At 40.9% G+C, this 20,161-nt stretch overlaps 1 protein-coding gene across 4 annotated transcripts in view; it reads right to left on the bottom strand.

Moving 5' to 3' along the window:
• The window catches only part of RALGAPA2 (Ral GTPase activating protein catalytic subunit alpha 2), a 294,639-nt gene that overhangs the window by 247,077 nt on the left and 27,401 nt on the right, over nt 1–20,161 (bottom strand). For all 4 annotated transcript variants that reach the window (XM_079784888.1, XM_079784887.1, XM_079784885.1 and 1 more), the window contains exon 3: nt 17,226–17,278. In XM_079784888.1, the coding sequence (XP_079641014.1) occupies nt 17,226–17,278 (53 nt within the window). The remainder of the gene's footprint in view (nt 1–17,225; nt 17,279–20,161) is intronic.

Here is a 20,161-nt window from a genome sequence, read left to right as displayed (position 1 = left end):
GTAATTTAAATTTTTTTAATTTTTAAAATTAAAAAAAAAGTTTAAAAAAAAACACTTGAAACTAATACAAAATGATGATTGAAAACTGCAATGGAAAAATTTTTAAGAATTAAAAAAATAATTTTAAAATTATACAAAAGTGAAATTTCATTAACTTTTCTATATCATACTATTTTAATTCTGAATAATTTAAATTTGTATTAAAAGAAAAAAGGGAGACCACCCTTGAATTGGATCCTAAAGGATATACAAGGGCATTTTAGGCCGACTAAGGAGTATGGCGGTGGGGGCTGAGAGGGGTTGGGGGCGGGGGGGAGATCTGCTGCTTTGTCTGGAGACCTTTGAAAAGGCTGCCAGAGAGGACAGAAGATAAGGGATGGATTGGGAGGGAAAGGCCAGGTCAGGAAGGGCCTTGAAAGCCTTGCTGAGGCGTTCTCCAGGCCCCAGGAGTCAGAATTACATTGCACAGAGACATTCCGGGTTGGTAAGGGAGAAAGAAGGGGCAGAAGATCACAGACCAAAAGACTAATTAGCAGATACTCCAGTAGGGCGGAAACTGAGGCTCTGAACAAAGACTGAGGTAATATGCAGAAGAAGGTATCTAAGAGCACCTGCATAAGCTGTACAGAACCTTGGAATACAGAAAAACACTATCAATAGTGATTAAAATAAATAGACGTATACAAGTGGGAAACCATTTTTATTAGATACTAAAAATGCAATGTTGAGCTGTACACTTGAAACCTGTATGATTTTGTGAACCAATGCCATCCCTATAAATTCATTTCTTAAAAATGCAATATTCAAAAACTTGGAAGCATATGCATTTGAGAGACTGTAAGGTTATTTTTTCACTTTGCTTAAATTAAGATCGTGCAAAGGTCTAATCTCTTTTTAAAGAAAATCAAATTACACTAGACTCTTGTTTTACTTTTAATGAGAGAACATCCACAGACTTTCACAAATCTTCAAATTGACAGCGTGTAATTCTATCCACAATATGTTGTTTTGTCCTGAATAAAGCACTCACTGAAACAGATTCAGGAGGAACCTTTTTACAGAAGGATCTTAGATGGGAGATTTGTCACAATCAAATCTGCCATCCTCTTCTTCATTTCAAGCTTCTATTTTCTGGCTAAAAACTACATTTTTCAGATCTCTTCAATTCTGGTACCAGTACAAGTTGGCTGTCTTTTCTGTGCCATTTCTCCCTCCCTCCTCTCTCTCTCTCTCTCTCTCTCTCTCTCTCTCTCTCTCTCTCTCTCTCTCTCTCTCTCTCACACACACACACACACACATAATCACTTCCAGAGAGTTTTTAGGTTAAATGATGACTAGAAATCACAAAGCCCCTGTGAGGTGCCCCACATGGTTCCCACCACCCTAGAAACTTAAAGAGGATTTAAATGCTCACTTCAGTGCCAATAGGAAGTACTGCAGTCCTGCACTCATCTCTGGACTGGCCACTCCTCCAACTTCACTCAGTGAAAGTCTGCAGGAGCAGCTGATGCCCTCCAGGCTTCAAGCCAGACTATTCCCTTCCAAACAGTCCAGTGTCACAAGCACATCAAACACTAGGTGTCACTCTGTAACAGCCACCATGCTACACATCCAAACAAAACAAGCTATAGAAAATTTATAACACAGCAAATATTTGTACAACTCCCTCCTAAATTTATATATATATATATATATATATATATATATATATATGAAATCAACTCGCCCAAGTTGTGTTAACATTAATTCCAATCAATTTAAAGGAAAAACACTCTACTGATCGTCTGCTGTTCTAACAATAAATACAACATACTCAAGTTTTATTGTGAATTTTCCATATAATTTAGCCCTGGTGCGGTTTCCACCATGTGCCCTTAAAGGGTTCTTAGAAACACTTGCTACTGCTGCCTCCCGGAGGACCTGCTCCAGAGAGTGTCAGTTACCAATGAGTCAAGTGAGAGGGACCAGCAGGCCCCTAAGCTCAGGGCACCTGGGCTGCAACAGATAATCACAAGAATGTAATTTCAGACTTTCACAAAGATCTTATCTCCAGTTTCCCTTCCCTGAAGGTAGACTGAGTAATTCAGTGTATCCTATTGGTTGAATCCCAAGTTTCACACCTAAGTCTTAAGACATAAGGAACACTATAGTCTTAATCATTAAATTTAAAAATTAAAATTTCCATTGAAAATGGCTTTCAACTCAGACACTTGTAATTTAATTAAAATTATTAATGTGCTATAATAATATGATCAAATTTTAACCACAAACAATGCATTCAAAGAGTCTCCAGAAAGGACTAGATGTTTATATTTTGTTATCATCTTCCAGTTTGCAGAGCTCACAAACATTTCATGGTCAAAAGTAAACACCAGACCCTGGCTGGTGTGCCTAAGTGGTTAGATGGTCTGCCCACACCCCGAAGGGTAGTGGGTTTGATTCCCAGTCAAGGGCATATACCTGGCTTGCTGGTTGGATCCTGAGCCCAGGTCGGGGTTCATGCGGAGGCAACTGATCTATGTGTCTCTTTCATATCAATGTTTTTCTCTCTCTCTTTCCTCCTCTCCCTCCCTCCCTTTCCATTGATTATTTTTTTCTCTCTAAAAAGAAAAAAAAAAATCAATGGAAAAAAATATCCCCAGCTGAGGATTAACAACAAAAAAACACAAAAGTAGAGAGCAGAATAACCATTTGCTTATCAAAATAAAAAACCTGGGCCCTGTGCTTTATCATTTCCCGAGTACCTGGTATAGGACACGGCACTGAGGAATGACTACTGAGCAAACTCGCCCCCACAGGCAATACATGAGCCCCGTGAGAAAGAGCCTAACAGGCCACCCAGCCCTCTACTCCCTACAGACAGGGTCTCCAGGAATATTGTGGAGCAGGTCACACTACACCATAATAATAATGCCATCATCTAGAGTTGCTCCCAACCAAAAGCTCAACAGTAATAAAAACTTAGTATGACTAATGTTATGAAGAGAGCCAGAAAAATTATGCACGTCCGTGACCACTTAAAATACATATAACACATTAAAATATGCCCCATTGTCAAAAAGGTGGCCCAATATTCTGGTCATGATAACCAGTGGCACTGATTTTGCTTGCCAAGGAACTCGGGGCAGCTTTGGGAAGGGAAGATGGGTGAGAGGGGTGTCTCTGTCTTTTTTTAAATGTTCTCTAGGATATCTGAACTGACACTGGCCTTTCTCAGTTGCTATCCAACATTTAGAATTATGGCAGTGACCCAGGAGCTACATTCCAAACTGGAACCATTCTTTAAAAAGAAAAAAATCTATTGAAGTATCCAAATATTTGAATTCAATAAGATTTTAAATTCCAAGGATTTATGAAGAATCTATTTTCCCTGTTCATGTTATTTGTTCTTGTCCCTCCTCCACTCAATAACAGTAAATGTTCCTTTAAGGAAAAAAAGCAATAGAGTGAGAAGTTTGTGGAAGGAAGTCCTTCACCTGTCTGTGGGGAGGAGGGAGCAGCATGGAAATATTTTTGAACATTGAACAGTCTGGAATAAGTAATAGCAAATAAAAAACCAAACAAAAAAAAAAAAAACAGAAGCCATAGAAAAGGTTAGTTGTAAAAATAAAATTCTGCTGTCTTTCTAAGTGTTATTTGCTCATAAGAAGAGGTATTAGCCATTGCATTAAGAGAGAAAAAGAATTGTGATTTAATCCTATAGGACACCTGCCTTGAGTGAGCTGACTTGCCTATGATTCAACCTGTGCAGAACCTCTGCAGGAGATTCTAAGTTGTTTTCATTTTCAAAGATTATAAAAGATAAACAGTCCCACCAATAGAAGAAGGGAGAAGGTGTGGGGGTGGGGGTAGGGGAGGGAGGTGTTGGAGGAGAAATGGAAACAAACATCTCAAAATTATTTGGATTACTATTATATTCATAATTCTACCTTTTCTTCAGGCAATTCTTCATTATTAACATCTGAGGTAGAGTGATGCTATTAAATGTAAAAAGTTATAAATATATGTGTTTATATGTGAAATAAAATCAATATTCAAATTACGGGAGGGCATATAAAAAGCAATTGTATAGAATGAAAAATCAGCTATTTGTTTCCCCTTTTGCAACACTCCAGGCACTGCACTGGATCTAAATGTGTTATATTCAGGAAAGCTATTAAAAGTCCTTTCCCCATATTTTGAGGAAAAGAATCAGAGGCTAAACCAGCTATCTATATGCTCACTTGTAACAATGAAGAACAAGAGACCCAGTGCTGAATTCCATTAAAATAAGACAGAAATTCCATGCCAGCCCTGCATTCACTGCAGGTCAATCATGACTCCCAAACATAACGACACCCAGCAAGACTCTGCACACAGGAGTCCTGCTCCAATCCAGCATTACCTCCACACTGCGGGGGCGGGGGGGGGGGGGGGGGGGGGGGAGAGACGATATGCAGGAGCCTACAGTACGTTTCAAACAACCAAACTGTTATCTTCGATAGTAAAGGAAAACAAAAACTACTGACCACAGTATTATGCCCCTTCGGCTGTCTACCCCTGAAGCAGCCCACATGTCCTCTGCTCTCTGGGCATCTCGCCTACTGTCGTTCACCTCTTATGTCCACGCTTCTCCAGCCCGATCTCGCCCACCAAAAAAGGGGTGAGGGAGAATCAGCGGGCATCACCCTGAAATGACACCAAAAGTATTTTCTTTATCTTGGGGGTGAGGGTGGAGGTTGAGGGAAGGTGGAAAATGTGGTGAGGAGATAAACTACTCTGTAATTTGTCCATTATTTAAAATATTATTGTCATCCTATATAATAAAAGGCTAACATGCAAATCGAATGGCGGAACAACTGGTCTCTATGATGCTCACTGACCACCAGGAAGCAGATGCTCAATGCAGGAGCTGCCCCCTGGTGGTCAGTGCATTCCCACAGGGGGAGTGCCGCTCAGCCAGAAACCGGGCTCATGGCTGGCAAGCGCAGCGGTGGTGGTGGGAGCCTCTCCTGCCTCTGCGGCAGTGCTAAGGATGTCCAACTGCTGACTTAGGCCCACTCCCCCCATCAGTGGGACACCCACAGAGGGCTCCTGGACTGTGAGAGGGTGCAGGCTGAGCTGAGGGACTCTCCCCCCCTGAGTGCATGAATTTCATGTACCGGGCCTCTGGTCTTAAAATAAACATGAAAAGAGTAAAATAAAATTGTGTGTGGCTTTTCAATTTTGTGTGTACAGAAGGCCACTTTAAAGTCATGTGTCCCCAACCTATGATTGTAAATAAATGCTTATCCCCCCCTCGGCTAAGGACACTGTGATAACAATGCCTGAGAAGCCCAGGGAAACCATTTCTGTAAAACACTAAACCTTAAGTCCCCTGCCCCAGAGGACACGGACATGCAATATGCTGAGGATTAACCAGTGTTTAACAAAGAGGATCTTTCACATGAGATAACAAGGCTCTGTTGGGAGACTATAGAGCTTCACTGCCTAATCAGCAGCCACTTGCAACAGAAATTTAAATTAAGTTACTTAAAATTAGAATGTAAGTCACTCAGTCAGACCAGCCACATTTCAAGCACTAAACAGCCCGTATGGCTAGTGGTTACCTAACTGGATAGAACTGTGGACGAGAGGGGCCACATGCTAACCTGACAAGCCCAGGAAGGCCTGCATAGCGGTCTTGCAAACTCTTAAGACCTAAAGTAACCACAAAGGATGGTCTGAAATTAAACTTTAACTAAAAGCAGTTATGGTGGGTAGTTATATCCTAGGCCAGTATTTTCACTGACAAGGTCAATCTATTCCTTAACTGAGCTTATTGTCTTTTTGCATCTACAATAACATATCATTGAAATGTCAGGGTAACTTGTAAGTTTCCTTTTTCTGGACCCTTCAGGGCACAACCAATGTCCTGGGCACCAGGGCAGATACCACAATTCCTTCATTGTTATTGTTATCATGTTAATTGTTGACTGTTAACTATCCTGTACCCACCTAAGTAATGTGTCTATCATTTTACTTTTTATCCAATCCCAGAGGTTTTCCGCTTGTTTTCTCCCGCCTCTCTAATCTATCACCAATGGATTTCATGTAACCCACCTATGTCTTCTCCTTTGATTGCAAAGTATAAAAATAAATGAAAAACCTCCATTCTCTGGAGCATTATCCCAATCCATTGAGATTCTGCTTCCAGGTAATTGTAGACTGTTTGGCTCAAATAAACTCACAAAAATTCTTAACAGGTTTGAATGTTTTAGCAGAACAGATATAGAATATCCCCAGCATCACAGAAAGTTCTATTGAACAGAGCTGCTCTAGAGGAAAAACCCACTGAGATGTTTAGATATGCAAAGGCTAATAGAGTCAAATCAACTTAATATTGAAAACTAAATGAAAGTATAAAACTAAATTTCATGCTAAAAATGACTTCCCTTGTAAACTTATTGTTTTGAAGACTTCAAACAAAGCTACATGTGAAGTATCATAAGTTGGGAGAGCTGGAAGAGACCCTAGAGCTCATCTAGTCCCATCCCTCACTTTATGTATGTGGAAGCCAAGGTAAAGAGCCGCTAAGTACTGATACCATTGTAATTAACTAGTCTATACTAATAAAAGGGTAATATGCAAATTGGTCAGGATGCCCTTACAGTAATGACCAAACAGCAGGCTGTGTGGGGCAACCAGGCTGGCAGGGGGGTTAGTGAGGGACGACCAAACGACTGAACAGCAGGCTGTGTGGGGCAACCAGGCTGGCAGAGGCAGGCAGTGAGAGACAACCAGGCAGGCAGGCAGGTGAGCACTTAGGAGTCAGCGGTCCCGAATTGTGAGAGGGATGTCCGACTGCTGGTTTAAACCTGCAGTCGGACATCCCCCGAGGGGTCCCGGATTGGAGAGGGTGCAGGCTAGGCTGAGGGGAACCCCCCCCCCCCCCCGCCGTGCACAAATTTCGTGCACCGGGCCTCTAGTTATAAATAACAGGAAAGCAGTAAAGGGGAGGGCCAAATATTATGGACATGCCATTTGTGTAGCTTTGCCAGGAAGCTGCAGTTTAACACTCTACAGATCTGCTCCTCACAGATCCTGGGGGAAGGGACCGGACAAAGGAAGAATAGACACAAGCCCAGTAAGGTCAAGGTGATGTGGGAGGGTACCTGCTTTCAGTAACACCTGGGAACATGTCACTGGCCAGAGCAGGCATGGCCACTGCAAGCACAGGAAGATCTGAGATACTTAAACTCCTAAACAGAGGTGTTGGCATTCTCTGTTCCTGGCTTGCAGGGCTCTATGCCCCATAGGCCATGTGGACTCCACACACAATGGTCTAATGGGCTGCAACTAGCCTAATGCTGTGCCGGACCCAGCTCTACCATGGAACGGAAACTATAGACCAGGCGTCCTCAAACTACGGCCCGCGGGCCACATGCGGGTGTTTTTGCCATTTTGTCTTTTTACTTCAAAATAAGATATGTGCAGTTTTTTAAACTATAGTCCGGCCCTCCAACGGTCTGAGGGACAGTGAACTGGCCCCCTGTTTAAAAAGTTTGAGGACCCCTGCTAGACACTGGCTTTGCTTCTAGCTCTGTTGAGTCCCCAACTGCACCTCTTCCTGGACTGGATGAAGGGAAATGGGACTTTGGAAACACAGGGATGTAATCTCTTCCTCCTGCAGGGGCCTCAGGGATAACCAACTCCCACTAGCAACAGAAAAAGACCATCTACGCATTTCTCTGATAACAGTACTTTAAAAAATTATGTTTTTATTGATTTTTAGAAAGAGAAAGGGAGAGGCATAGAGAGATAGAAACAATGATGAGAGAGAAACATTGGCTGTCTCCCGCACACCCCCTACTGGGGATAGAGCCTGCAACCCAAACCAGTGACCTCTTGGTTAATGGTTGACGCTCAACCACTGAGCCACACCAGCTTGGCTGATAACAGTACCTTAAATCCATGCAGCTTGTTCGTGTCAAAACCTGATCTAAATCTAGCTAGACTTCTACTTTTTTACCTATCTCTTTTATCCAGAGAGTTTTATGTGAAAAAGAAAATGTTTTTAACACAAAAATACCAAATAACTGCATGGAATATAAGTTGAGAATTTAATACAACAATAAATATTAACAGGTGCAAATCACTGTGAGGCACACAAAAGATTATAAGTAATGGTTGCTGGCCTCAGGAACTGTATAGTCTTATTAGGAAGCTAAGACATAGCCACCTTAAGGGAAAACTAAGAACATCCAGCTATAATCAAATCGTAACAAGCAGGGGCATATCATATGTGTCCACAGAAAAGATGGGCAGCTCTAGCAGGAGTTGCCAGAAGAAATTGGAAGAATGGGCCCGCTGAGGAGGAAAGCAAAGGGCAGTCCCTGAAAAAAAGAATTGCATAAACCAAGAGGCAGAAGTGAAACTATGCAAAAAGAGGTAAAGGGGCAATAAGCAAAGTAGCATGTGTGTGTGACAGAGCACTTCCACAGAGCAACACCAACTACAAAAAGCGAGCAAGAGCTGCACGGGGACCCCAGAGGGGACTCTAGGTTTTAGACCAGACTGGGCCGCACTTTACAGATTATAAGAACAAGTTCAGGTCCCTAGGAAGGAGAAAAGCAGCGTTTATTTAATTTGAAGGGGTAATTTGAATAAATTTAAAAATTAGGAATCTAAAAATCAAATGTCCTGTATAGCTGTGATTTCTGACTGTGATATTTGAAAAACAGATGAATGAGTAGCATTCTGAGGCCAGAACATGTATACATTTTAAAATTAAATCTCTTCCTCCATCAATGTATATTGTATTTTAATTGGGTGGGGGAGAGTAAGGAAATGCCTTGCTATCACATTCTAGAAGTTTTCTTAACCATATACAAAGAACTCCAAACGACTCCATTTCTCTATTAAAGGGGGACGGTACATACTATAGCAGTTTGAAACATTTCTGTAATAACTAGATTTTCTGTATTTTTTTAAAAAAAAACCTATATTTCTATTTATTTCAGAGAGGAAGGGAATGGGAGAGATAGAAAGATGATGAGAGAGAATTATCAATGGGCTGCCTCCTTCACATCCCCCACAGGGATCCAGCCCACAACCCAGGCATATGCCCTGACCAGGTCAACGCTCAACTGCTGAGCCACACCCTGCCAGGCGGTATTCTTGATGCTGACATTCTGGGGCCTTGCTGACCTAAGAAAGACTAGCCCTCCTTTGTTAGCTAATTCCTAGAGATTGTACCTGCCAGCATATTCCAACCAACCAACCAACCCATCCCAAATCTATACCCACCTCCTTTTACGGGCTCTCACACTCTGGGACATTATCCCCCTGCCCAAATCACCCAAGGACCAAATACTGGACAACTAGGGATCATCCTACAACCTAGCGCCCACCAAAATTATTCAAACTTTCCCATCCAAAGCCTGCTTATTAGCTTGCTTTCCTTACCTTGACCATTCCTTCCTGAAAAAAAAAAAACACAATAAAGGCTCCTACCCTCAGTTCCCCTCTGCCTACTCTACCATGGTGCTTCTCTGTGCAGCCCTAATAGGGCATGGCATGCTTCCTGCTACTAGGGAACTGTGAGTAGAATAAACACTTCTTCCTTCACACCAATCATTTTCGTGTCTGTGTGTCTTACCAAACCTGGTTACAACAAATTCATATACTAAGAAAATAACCCCTCATCTGAAGAATCCAGAAAGTTCTCAAAGTCAAGTGAATTATATGAACTTGAAGCCCATTCACCAGGTGCCTAACATTTCTACACCAATCCTCCTTTCCCCTATGCAGGTAGCCACCTCAAGGGCCACCACCAAGAGTCACTTTCAGAATTTTCTGTGACTTAAAAGGTCATTACTAGAACTCTGACTCCATTCTTATAAGTGGACTCTTCAGTTTACCAGGAAATTTAACATATACTCCATGAGGGCAGGGGGTTCTGTCTTGCCCACTGTCATCGCTCCAGCACCTAGAAGTGTGACTGACACATAGTAGGTACTCAATGAATGTGTATAATAAAGAATAGGTACATGCTGGTGTAGATGGCCTGTGCAATACAGTTTGAGAAGCAGGAGAATATCAAGACTCCTAAGTGATAAGCATCAAGGTACTGTTAGGAGCAAAAATAGAATATTGGGGACTAGCTATAGTTATCCTATAAATAAAAGGCTAATATGCAAATCGACCGAACAGCAGAACAACTGGTAGCTATGCTGCGCACTGACCACCGGGGACAGATGCTCAACGCAGGAGCTGCCCCTGGTGGTCAGTGCGCTCCCACAGGGGAAGCTCCGCTCAGCCAGAAGCTGGGCTCATGGCTGGCAAGTGCAGCAGGCAGTGGCGAGAACCTCTCCCACCTCCATGGCACTAACGATGTCTGACTGACAGACAACCCCTGAGGGCTTCCAGACTGGGAGAGGGCACAGGCTGGGCTGAGGGACCCAAGTGCACAAATTTCATGCACCAGGCCGCTAATTAGAAATATTAATCATACTCTGTTAACTGTGATTGCCTTGTTGTGATTAAAAAAAGGACATTCTAACCTGGCTAGGAGTTGTACTTCTCCTCCCCCCCCCCCCCCCCCACTCTGGTACCTGGGAGTCAACCTTGGACCTGGCAGTTAACCTTGGAATGCAGTCCATTCTCATTCAAGAACTGCCTATTAACATGGAAAGATTAACAACCTTGTTGCCCAAACAATGGAGCCCCTATTGCCTACTTCCCCATGTAATCTTTGTCCTACCCAATAAGCAGCTGGCTTATGGGTGGTTGCAGTGCAGATTTTCGTGGATGACCCACTGCTCTCCCATAATTCCAGCAGTATTGGAATAAACGCTCATATATGATTCAACCCTCTCTTTGCTGAATTGGCTCAAGTAGTGACAGGCAGCATGGACCCATTTATTGTCCGGTTTCAGTAGTAAATTAAAGAAATAGGCTCTAGAGTTGGAGACAAGTTATATCTCTTTGTAGCACTTGATACTGGTACAATGTTGGACAAGTCACTTCAAACGACAAAGGTCCCATTCTTCCATCCATAAAAACTGGCAAGACAGAATCTACTTATGACGGAAGGGATTAAACAGGATGGCCCATGTAAAACATTTACATTCTAGTCAAGATGACAACGTAAATTCATTTTATGGAGTCCCACACTCCCATTTGAAACACATAGCAATGATAGATAAAATGTTTTCAAAAAAAGAGTAAAAGTAGACAGTCATAATCTCAATAAAAAAATGTGACTAACATCTCCACGTACCAGCTACAACAGAAACATTAAGCAATATACAGATTGGAAGCCAGGATCAAAGATGGCTGGAGGTCAACTTCCAAGGGGTACAAATGCTCCCACTGGAGACAAAAGCAACAGAAAGGTCTGCTCACTGCCTGAAACTGCAACTTGAACTGGTCTGGCAGCCTTGATTGCACATCGCTTGCTTTATCAGAGCACTGTAATGTCTCCAGTATCTCCCACACCTAAAAACTACTGTTTCCTTTTTCAAAGTTTCCCTTCCAGATTGCCCCTGACTTACAAAGGCAGACAGCAGGTATCCTTACATGCTCTTCTTTCATGCTGCGGACGAAATGGGGCCACATGCTAAACCTGACAAGCTCAGGGAAGGCCTGCACAGTGGCCTTACACACTCAGCGACCTAAAGTAACCACATAAGATAGTCTAAAATTAAAACTTTTTAACTAAAAGCAGTTCATGGCAGGTAGTCATGTCCTAAGGCATTCCTTTATCCCTAACGAAAGTCAATCTTTCCCTCAAAGGAACATGTCTATTGTCTTTTTGCATCTGCCATAACATAGCTTTAGAATGTCCCTCCGACCCATCCCCTCAAAGCACAGGCACCAAGTCGCCTCATTGTTATTGTTATTGTGTTAATTGTTGACTGTTAACTATCCTGTATTCATCTATGTAAAAGAAGTATGTGTCTATCATTTCATTTTTTATCCAACCCCAGGCATTCCCCCCACTCCTTTTCCTTCTCCTGCCTCCCTAATCTCTCACCAACGGATTTCATGTAGCCCACTTAAGTCTTCTCTTTTGATTGTAATGTATAAAATAAGATGCATAACTGCCATTCTCTGGAGCATTATCTCAATCCACTGAGGTTTTACTTCCCAGCAATTGTTGTCAGTTTGGCTCAAATAAACTCACATTCTCTACAAGTTTGAATGTTTCTTACATTGGCAATGCCTTCTTAACTTTATGCTTTCTTCCAATCCATTTCTTACTTTTATAAGTATCTTTATACAGTATCCCTTCTGTAATTTAACAGAAAGATTTTCCCAATTGTGCACACCTTGATAAAGTATTTACCTCCAAATCCTCATAAACCATCTCTTTACACAGCACTAACTTATAGAAAGTAGCAATGAAGTTACTTAATTTTCAGCATTAACTATTCAAAATTACATTCTAAAACCAGAGACAGAGAATATGAGGATAAACAAAAATAATGCAGGTTCATTGTTCACTCCCATTTACTAGGCAAAATGAGAATTTTATGAGCTTTGATAATATGTTTGTTCTATTATATAGGCAACTAATCCCCTGTAGCTGGTAATGCCTCTGTAATAACACCCTCCCTAATCTAGAATTTCTGGACATGAGGAAAAGGTACTGAAACTTCCTCTGTGGGAGGTATAGGACAAGGGTCTCTGATGTGCTGTCCTGTTGGAGAACAACTAGACCTGAGATTGCTGACAGCAAGTGCAATTCTCTAAACATTTCTAGATTGTGAAGGACATAAGGAAACTAACTTAAAAAATAGTAGGAGAGAAAGTAGAAGGGAAGAAGAAAGGTGGCAGAAGGAAAGTGAACCAAAACCTGATCTGTAAGCAACAAGCTCAAGAAAACCAGTGCAGGGTGCCGGAACTAATAAAATTCCACAGTAGTATCCACAGATGTCTGTGCCCTCCAGATCCCAGTTCCCACCACATGGGAAGTTTGAGAAGCTGAACCTGAGACTCCATTAATAAACCAGGACCCTCAAATGGAGCAACAGTGATCCCAATCAAGAGCACTCCCAGACTTCTGGCAAAAGCAAAGACAAACCCTCCAGGGGAAAAAAAAGTATTAAAACAGATTACATCTATATTTGATTAAATCTGACCTCAAAATCACATCACAAAACATTCAGAGAAAGAAGCCACTGTGAGAGACAGCAGAAATAAGCAACAAATTTAGACAATTTCAGGTATTAGAATGATTAGATACAGACTGCAAAATTTTGCACGTTAAATGTTTAAGAAAATAAAAGATTTCTGAAAGTGAACAAGAGACTATCAAAAGCAACCAGCCACATATGAATTCCAAACCAAAAGAAGTTAAAACAGGAGAAAGAATCACTAAAATTTAAAACTCAATAGAATGGTTAAGCAGCAGATTAGACCCAAATGAAGAGAGTTAGTGCACTGGACGAGAGAACTGAAGAAATTACCCAGAATTCAAGACCAGGAAATAGAGGTAAGAGAAGATAAAAGCAAGCTTAAGAAACATGGAAGACAGATCAAGAAGTTTAAATAAGAATCCTAGGAAATATGGCCAGAAAGAATAGAAAAGAGTCAATACTTGAGAATACAGTAGCTGAGAATTTTACAGAAATTACAAAAGGTTTAAATTCAGAAATACAGGAAGCACATATGTACCAAGCAAAATAAGAAATCTTCATCTAGATATTTTGTGGTAAAACTACAGAACACCAAAGATTAAGAAAAAGATTGTAAGAGAAGCCAGAGAGAAAAGGCATTTACAGGAACAACTGAACTGAGAGCAGAGTTTAAAACTGTTACAATATCAACTAGACGATATAATAAAATTACACCTGTCAACTGTAACACAAATACACTGAGTGGCCAGATTATTATGATCTCTGAACGCATAATAATCTGGCCACTCAGTGTATATCCTACATAATAAAAGGCTAATATGCAAATTGTCCCCTCGACCAGAAGTTCGACCAGCAGGCAGGCCAACCACCCATGTCCCCTCCCCCTGGCCAGGCTGGCCGGACCCCACCCATGCACAAATTCATGCACCGGGCCTCTAACACACACACACACACACACACACACACACACACACACACACACACACACACACTCTGAGTGGCCAGATTATTATGCGTTCAGAGATCATAATAATCTGGCCACTCAGTGTACTTTTACTACTACTGCCACTAGTACTACTACTACTAATAATAATGTGTCTACTATCAATAACAACTGTTTGAAGACATTGAAGATTAATCTAGAGTAGATAAAACTGAAGAGATTATGACCCCTAAAAAAGGGTCATAGCAAATAACTGAAAACTTTGACGATAAGAACAAATTCTTAGAAAAATATATAATTTATCAAACCTGAATCAAGAAAAAATAAAAAACTAGAATACTAAAATAATCCTAAAACTATTAAAGAAATTAATATTGGTTAAAATATTTCCATTAAAACAACAAAAAAAGTGCACTAGTTTCACATGGCTTTTATAGAAAAGACTAAAAACACTCCAGAAACAGACCATTCCAATTTTATACAAACTATTTTACAGAACAAAAAAAAAGAAGAAATGGCCCTGGCCAGTGCTCAGTGGTTAGAGCATTCTGGTGCGGGGGGGAGCTCCCCAACCCCCATGCATCAAAGGTCATAGGTTCAATTCCTAGTCAAGGGTATGCACCTAGGTTTCAGGTTGATCCCCGCCCTGATTGGGGCATGTGTGGGAGGCAACCAATCAATGTGTCTGTCTGAGTGATCTTTCTCTCTCTCTCTCTCTCTCTCTCCCTCTCAATCTCCCCTCCCTCCCTCCCACTCTCTCTCTCTAAAAATCAATGGAAAAAATATCCTCGGGTGAGGATTTAAAAACAAGAAATGCTTCACAACAGGTTCTATAACCTTTACCACAGGATCATTCATAAACAACATGAGGAAGGGAAAGTTTAAGCCCACCTCAGTTGTGAACATAGATCTAAAAATAGAAATACAATATTAGCCTCCCCAAAATTCTGAACTATATTCATCACATTAATATTTATGAAGAATCATCATATGTTATCACAACAATGCAGAAAAAAAAATTCAAAAACTTCAAAACCCATCTATGATTTTTTATAAATCTTACCAAACTAGGAATAGAAACAAACGTCCTTAACCTGACAAAGTACCCAACCAAAAATTTACAGAAAACATTATTCTTAATGATGAAATGTTAATGAAACTCTCTTTAAATCAGAAACAGAATGACCACCTTTATCATGTCTATTTACCAATGTACTAGAGAGCCAGTGCATCAAGACAAACTAACCAGCAAGCTGGCCATTATTCACTGACATTCTATCTACCAAGAAAACAAAACAAAAAATCTATAGACAAAATGTTGGAACTAAATAATCCTATATATTCACTTAATCCAGTGGGAATGGAATGAATGAACTAGAACTAAATTCAGAAACATGGATAAATCTTTGTGAGAATAAATTTTCTGTCAAAGAAGAGAGTTTAGGCAGCTGCCATTTTGAAACAGCAAAGATCAACCCCTCCCGTTTTCCTTTATATTAGCCAATTGCACAAGAATATGAGACTAAACTCTAACCAATAAAGAGTGAGAGACAGATGGTGTGAGTCAGGGATAAAACCCCCCGAGGGGACTGCCCACTCAGTGTGCATGTCTACCAAACCCTGTGTTGGTTGCACACGCTCCTGCAGGAGTAAGGATATTTGCCTTGCTGTCTGGCTCCCGAGTATCCTTTGTGTTCCGCCAGGACCCCTGGTTTGGGGGCATGCCTTCTTTCTAATACCTTAGAAATAATGTTGAATGTAAAAGGCAAACCAAAGATGATTGTATACCATATGAGACCATTTTATCACCCTCAAAATCAAACAAAACTACATGATGCATTGTATAGAGATACAAATTCTTGCGGTAAAATCATTCTTTAAAAAGAAAGGGAATGAAAAAATGCATGGGAGTGGTTGCCTTTAGGGGAGAGAAAGGATGGGATCAAGGAAAAGCATCTATGTAGTTTCTAGTTCGTAAACTGGGGGAGGAGAGGGCTCAAAAGTATGGGCTTGATCATTATGTTTCAAATGTGCATGTTATAAATTCTTTAGTAAATGCATCAGCTATTACATAAATAAAATAATTTATATTAATTAAACAAATGGTGGTCAGTAGGTACATATTTTAAGCTGTAGAAGAAATAATATAAACGGAGCAACTTTAAAATAAAGTTGGAGCTGCCACCCCTGATGAACTGCCTTGCACATCTTACAACTGCACAGGTTTCATTCACAGAAGGGTTGCCACAGGAAACGCAATAACCACCAAATATGAGGTGAATGAATGTCTGTTACTCTGAGGAATGAGTACAGCCCTCAAAGGAGAGAAAGGGGAACCACAGTTTTTGAACAACAGCCATGAGCTAAGTCCCGGGCTGGAGATTTCCATATCTGTTTTATTCCACAAACCTAGAGAGTCCATGGAGAGCCTTCCTCCACTGGCCTCCCTCTCCAGCCAGCTCTGCAGCAAACACCCACTAACCTAAGCACAAGTATCTTCAAATCCTGAATAACTTCTAGATAATCAACAATTAACTTGCAGAACCTATAATTTGGTATAGTTCTCAAGGTATCAATAATCTGGCTGCTTGTCTAATACATTTGGACAAAAAAACATGTGAGATCAAAAATCAAACCTAAATGCTGCTTCAACTTTGAAGAGAATATATGATGGACACACATGGGCACAGAGACACATACAAAGATTGCTACCTCACTAGTAGTCAGAAAAACATATGTTAAAAACAGTGTGTTTTTACATGTCAATTTGCATATATGAAAAAGACAAATCATCTCCAGTGTTGGTTAGAAAATTTACATAAGACTTACATATAAGTTTACATATAAGTTTATATGACATTTTTAAAAAGCAATTTGGCAATATCACTATTTAAAATGTGCATACATTTACATCTAATAATTTCATGTCTAGGTACCCACACAGAAAAATCCTCCCACATGTTTGCAAAAAGAAAAAAAAATCACAAGAACATTCTTCGCAGCATTGTTTGTAAAAGTGGAAGGAAGGGAGGGAGGAAGGAAGGGTGGGGAGGGAGAGAAGGAAGGAGGGAGGGAGGGGATACATGTCTAACAATTTTGTCTTCAAGTGAAACTGAAGATATAAAATAACATATTTTCTACAAGAATCTTAAAAGCTAAATGAATTAACAAACACTTACTTCAAAAAGAAAGAGAATAGAGTCCAGCTCCTCCCTTTGTGACTTATTATTCCCTGAAATATATTAAAAAATTAGTTATCATGACAATGTGTAAATTTTAGGATATTAAAAACATGTTAAAAGGTATCTTAAAACATTTAAGCGTCAACATACATTTACTTATTCAAATAATACCGGGAGGTAGTGCCCGTGTTAGGAATGCAGATGGGCCACCAAGCCAGACGGCCTGGGTCCACTTCTAGCAAAGCAGTTCTTTAAACACAGCTTCCATGTTTTCAACCCTTGACAGGTAATTTATTCATTTCTCAGTCAGTTACTTATGAGGTCAAATTATGATAGAATGCACAGTACAAAAAAAACAAAGAAAGACTTCTAATTTTGTGATATAAACAGGCATAGAGCAGTAATAACTATAAAAAGTCATATATCTCTTTAAGCAACTGCACACTGTCTTTTTTATAATAACAGTAATAAAAACCATAACTCCTACAGCAGTAGTTAGCATTTATTGTCCAACCTATGTACCAAGCACTGTGCTAAGTGCTTAGCATACATCATCTAACTTTTTCTGTAAAGGTCCAAATAATAAATAGTTTAGGCTTTTCAGGTCTCTCTTACAACCACTCACTCTGCTGTTATAATGCAAAAGCAGCTGAAGACAATACATAAATGAATGGGTATGGCTGTGTCCAATAAATCTTGATTTATAAAAACAAGCAGCAGCTGTACATTGTGGACCCTTGATTTCTAACTGAAACCCTAGAGTTCTATGTTTTTTTTTTTTTTAATCCTCACCCGAGGATATTTTTCCATTGATTTTTAGAGAGAGTGAAAGACAGAGAGAAATATCGATGTGAGAGAAACACATTGACTGGTTGCCTCCTGCATGACCCCGACCAGGGCCCGGGCCAGGGAGGAGCCTGCAACCGAGGTACGTGCCCTTGACCAGAATCGAACCCGGGACCTTTCAGTCTGCAGGCCGACGCTCTATCCACTGAGCAAAACCAGCTAGGGCCCCACAGCTCTATAAAGTAATATCATTCACTCATTGAATAAATACCAAAGAATGTCTCTAATATGTTTGTATATTTTCAGAAAACAACTCCAAGACCATGTGGATTCCAGCAACAGAGAGGAATTGACAGGACTACTCCAGCCATGAAGACAGAAGAGAAGCAGTCCAGAGATGGAAGATGCTGACGTCGCCTTGCCATACTAGCAGTTAATAGCTGTGCGTCACTACAGGTTGCCCAGGACCAAACCAGAGAGGGTCAGACCTGCATTACCACCATTTGTCCACCATCCAGAACTGAAATGTCATGGCTGACATGTACACATAAGGAACTGTTTGACATTGAAATTGGATCTCAAAAGAACTGTTGGCCCAGAAAGAAACTCACTACAGACTGATTCATTTGCCTGTCAGCATAACCATTATTGCTTGTCTCATTTTCGGTTCTTATAAGTGTATTTCTAATAGCACATGATCTCACTCATCTAGGGGAAATAATGAACAACATAGACTGATGAACAAGAACAGATCCAAAAACAAGGAGGCATGGATCAGACTGTCGGGCCTCAGAGAGAGGGTAGGGGAGGGTGGGGGTAAAGGGGAGAGATCAACCAAAGGACTTGTGTGCAAGCATATGAGCCTAACAAGCGGTTAACGACAACAGGGGGGTGGGGGCATGTGTGGGGATGGGTGTGGGCTGCGAATGGGGGGATGAGGACAAATATGTGATACCTTAATCAATAAAGAAAAAAAAAAGGATGTCTCTATGTCAGGGATTATTCCAGGAACTGAGGATACAGAAGTGAACAAAAAAGAACACCCCTAAGGAAGCTTATGAATTAGTAAGACAACCAATAAGAAAGGCAGATGGGGAATGCCAAAAAAGGTGGGATGCAATTTTGACTAGTGAAGTCAGGGAACACCTTGCTGATAAGGTGCATCTGAGTAAAGCTATGAAAGAGGTACGGAGCGAGCCACATGAACATTTGAGGGTAAAAAATTGAAGGGAAATGTTTTCCAGATAGAGGGATTGGACAATGCAAGGTCCTATGGCTGAGCCGGTTTGGAATGGAGAGGAAGAAAGGCTACTGGAAGAAGGCCCTTGTGTCTGAAAGAAAAGGGGAGAGTTGTAGCAGGTGAGGCTAGAGTGGGGATGGGGTAAAGGAAGGCATGTAGGGTCTGAAGCCACTGTAATAACTTCAGGAATGTGAAGCCATTTGAGAGTCTGGATAGCTGAGAGTCATGATTGGGTTCACATTTTTAAAACATCACTCCAGCAGCTCTTTTGAAGAGACTTTGATAGGGGTTAAAGCAGGAGGGAACAGCACACTAATCCAGGTGAGGACAACGGGAGCTTCGGCATTACCAGCATAGGCACTGAGAAGAGGCCAATGATCCTGGTTGTATTTTGAAGATAGAGTCAATAACTCAGGATCTGGCCTGAATAACTGGAAGGCTGAAGTTATCACAAGATGAGTTCATTATTCCTAGTAAACACTTGCCTGGATTCTTTTGTTTTGGTACAACTTTTTGCCTGCACTCCAATAAAAAACACAGATTGTACTAAAAGCAAGAAACTTCAAAATCTCACCCTGTTTTTATTGGTTCTTCATTATGATTCTTTGCAGTAGACTGTAAAAATGGAGAGAGTTTTTCCCTTTCCATAAAAAAATGTCTATTTCTTCATGTGACTTGCTCTAGCCAATGCCAGATAGATATTAGCAAATGTGAGGCAAGCACAAACTTGAAAACACTTCCTGAGCTTGGGACCCTAAGACCACCATCTAAAGAAGCCCAAGACAGCCTGCTAGCTGGAGAAGAGGGGTCACGTGCAGGAGAACTAAGGCAACATGGTCAATAGCTCGCCAACCATAAGCTGATATCAGAGGCATGAGCTAGCCTAAACCAGAAGAACTGTCCAACA

This window comes from Cnephaeus nilssonii (genome assembly GCF_951640355.1).
Source record: "Cnephaeus nilssonii genome assembly, chromosome: 11".
NCBI lineage: Eukaryota > Metazoa > Chordata > Mammalia > Chiroptera > Vespertilionidae > Cnephaeus > Cnephaeus nilssonii.
The sequence above is the reverse complement of the archived record's forward strand: the minus strand, read 5'-3'. Positions and strand labels throughout refer to the sequence as shown.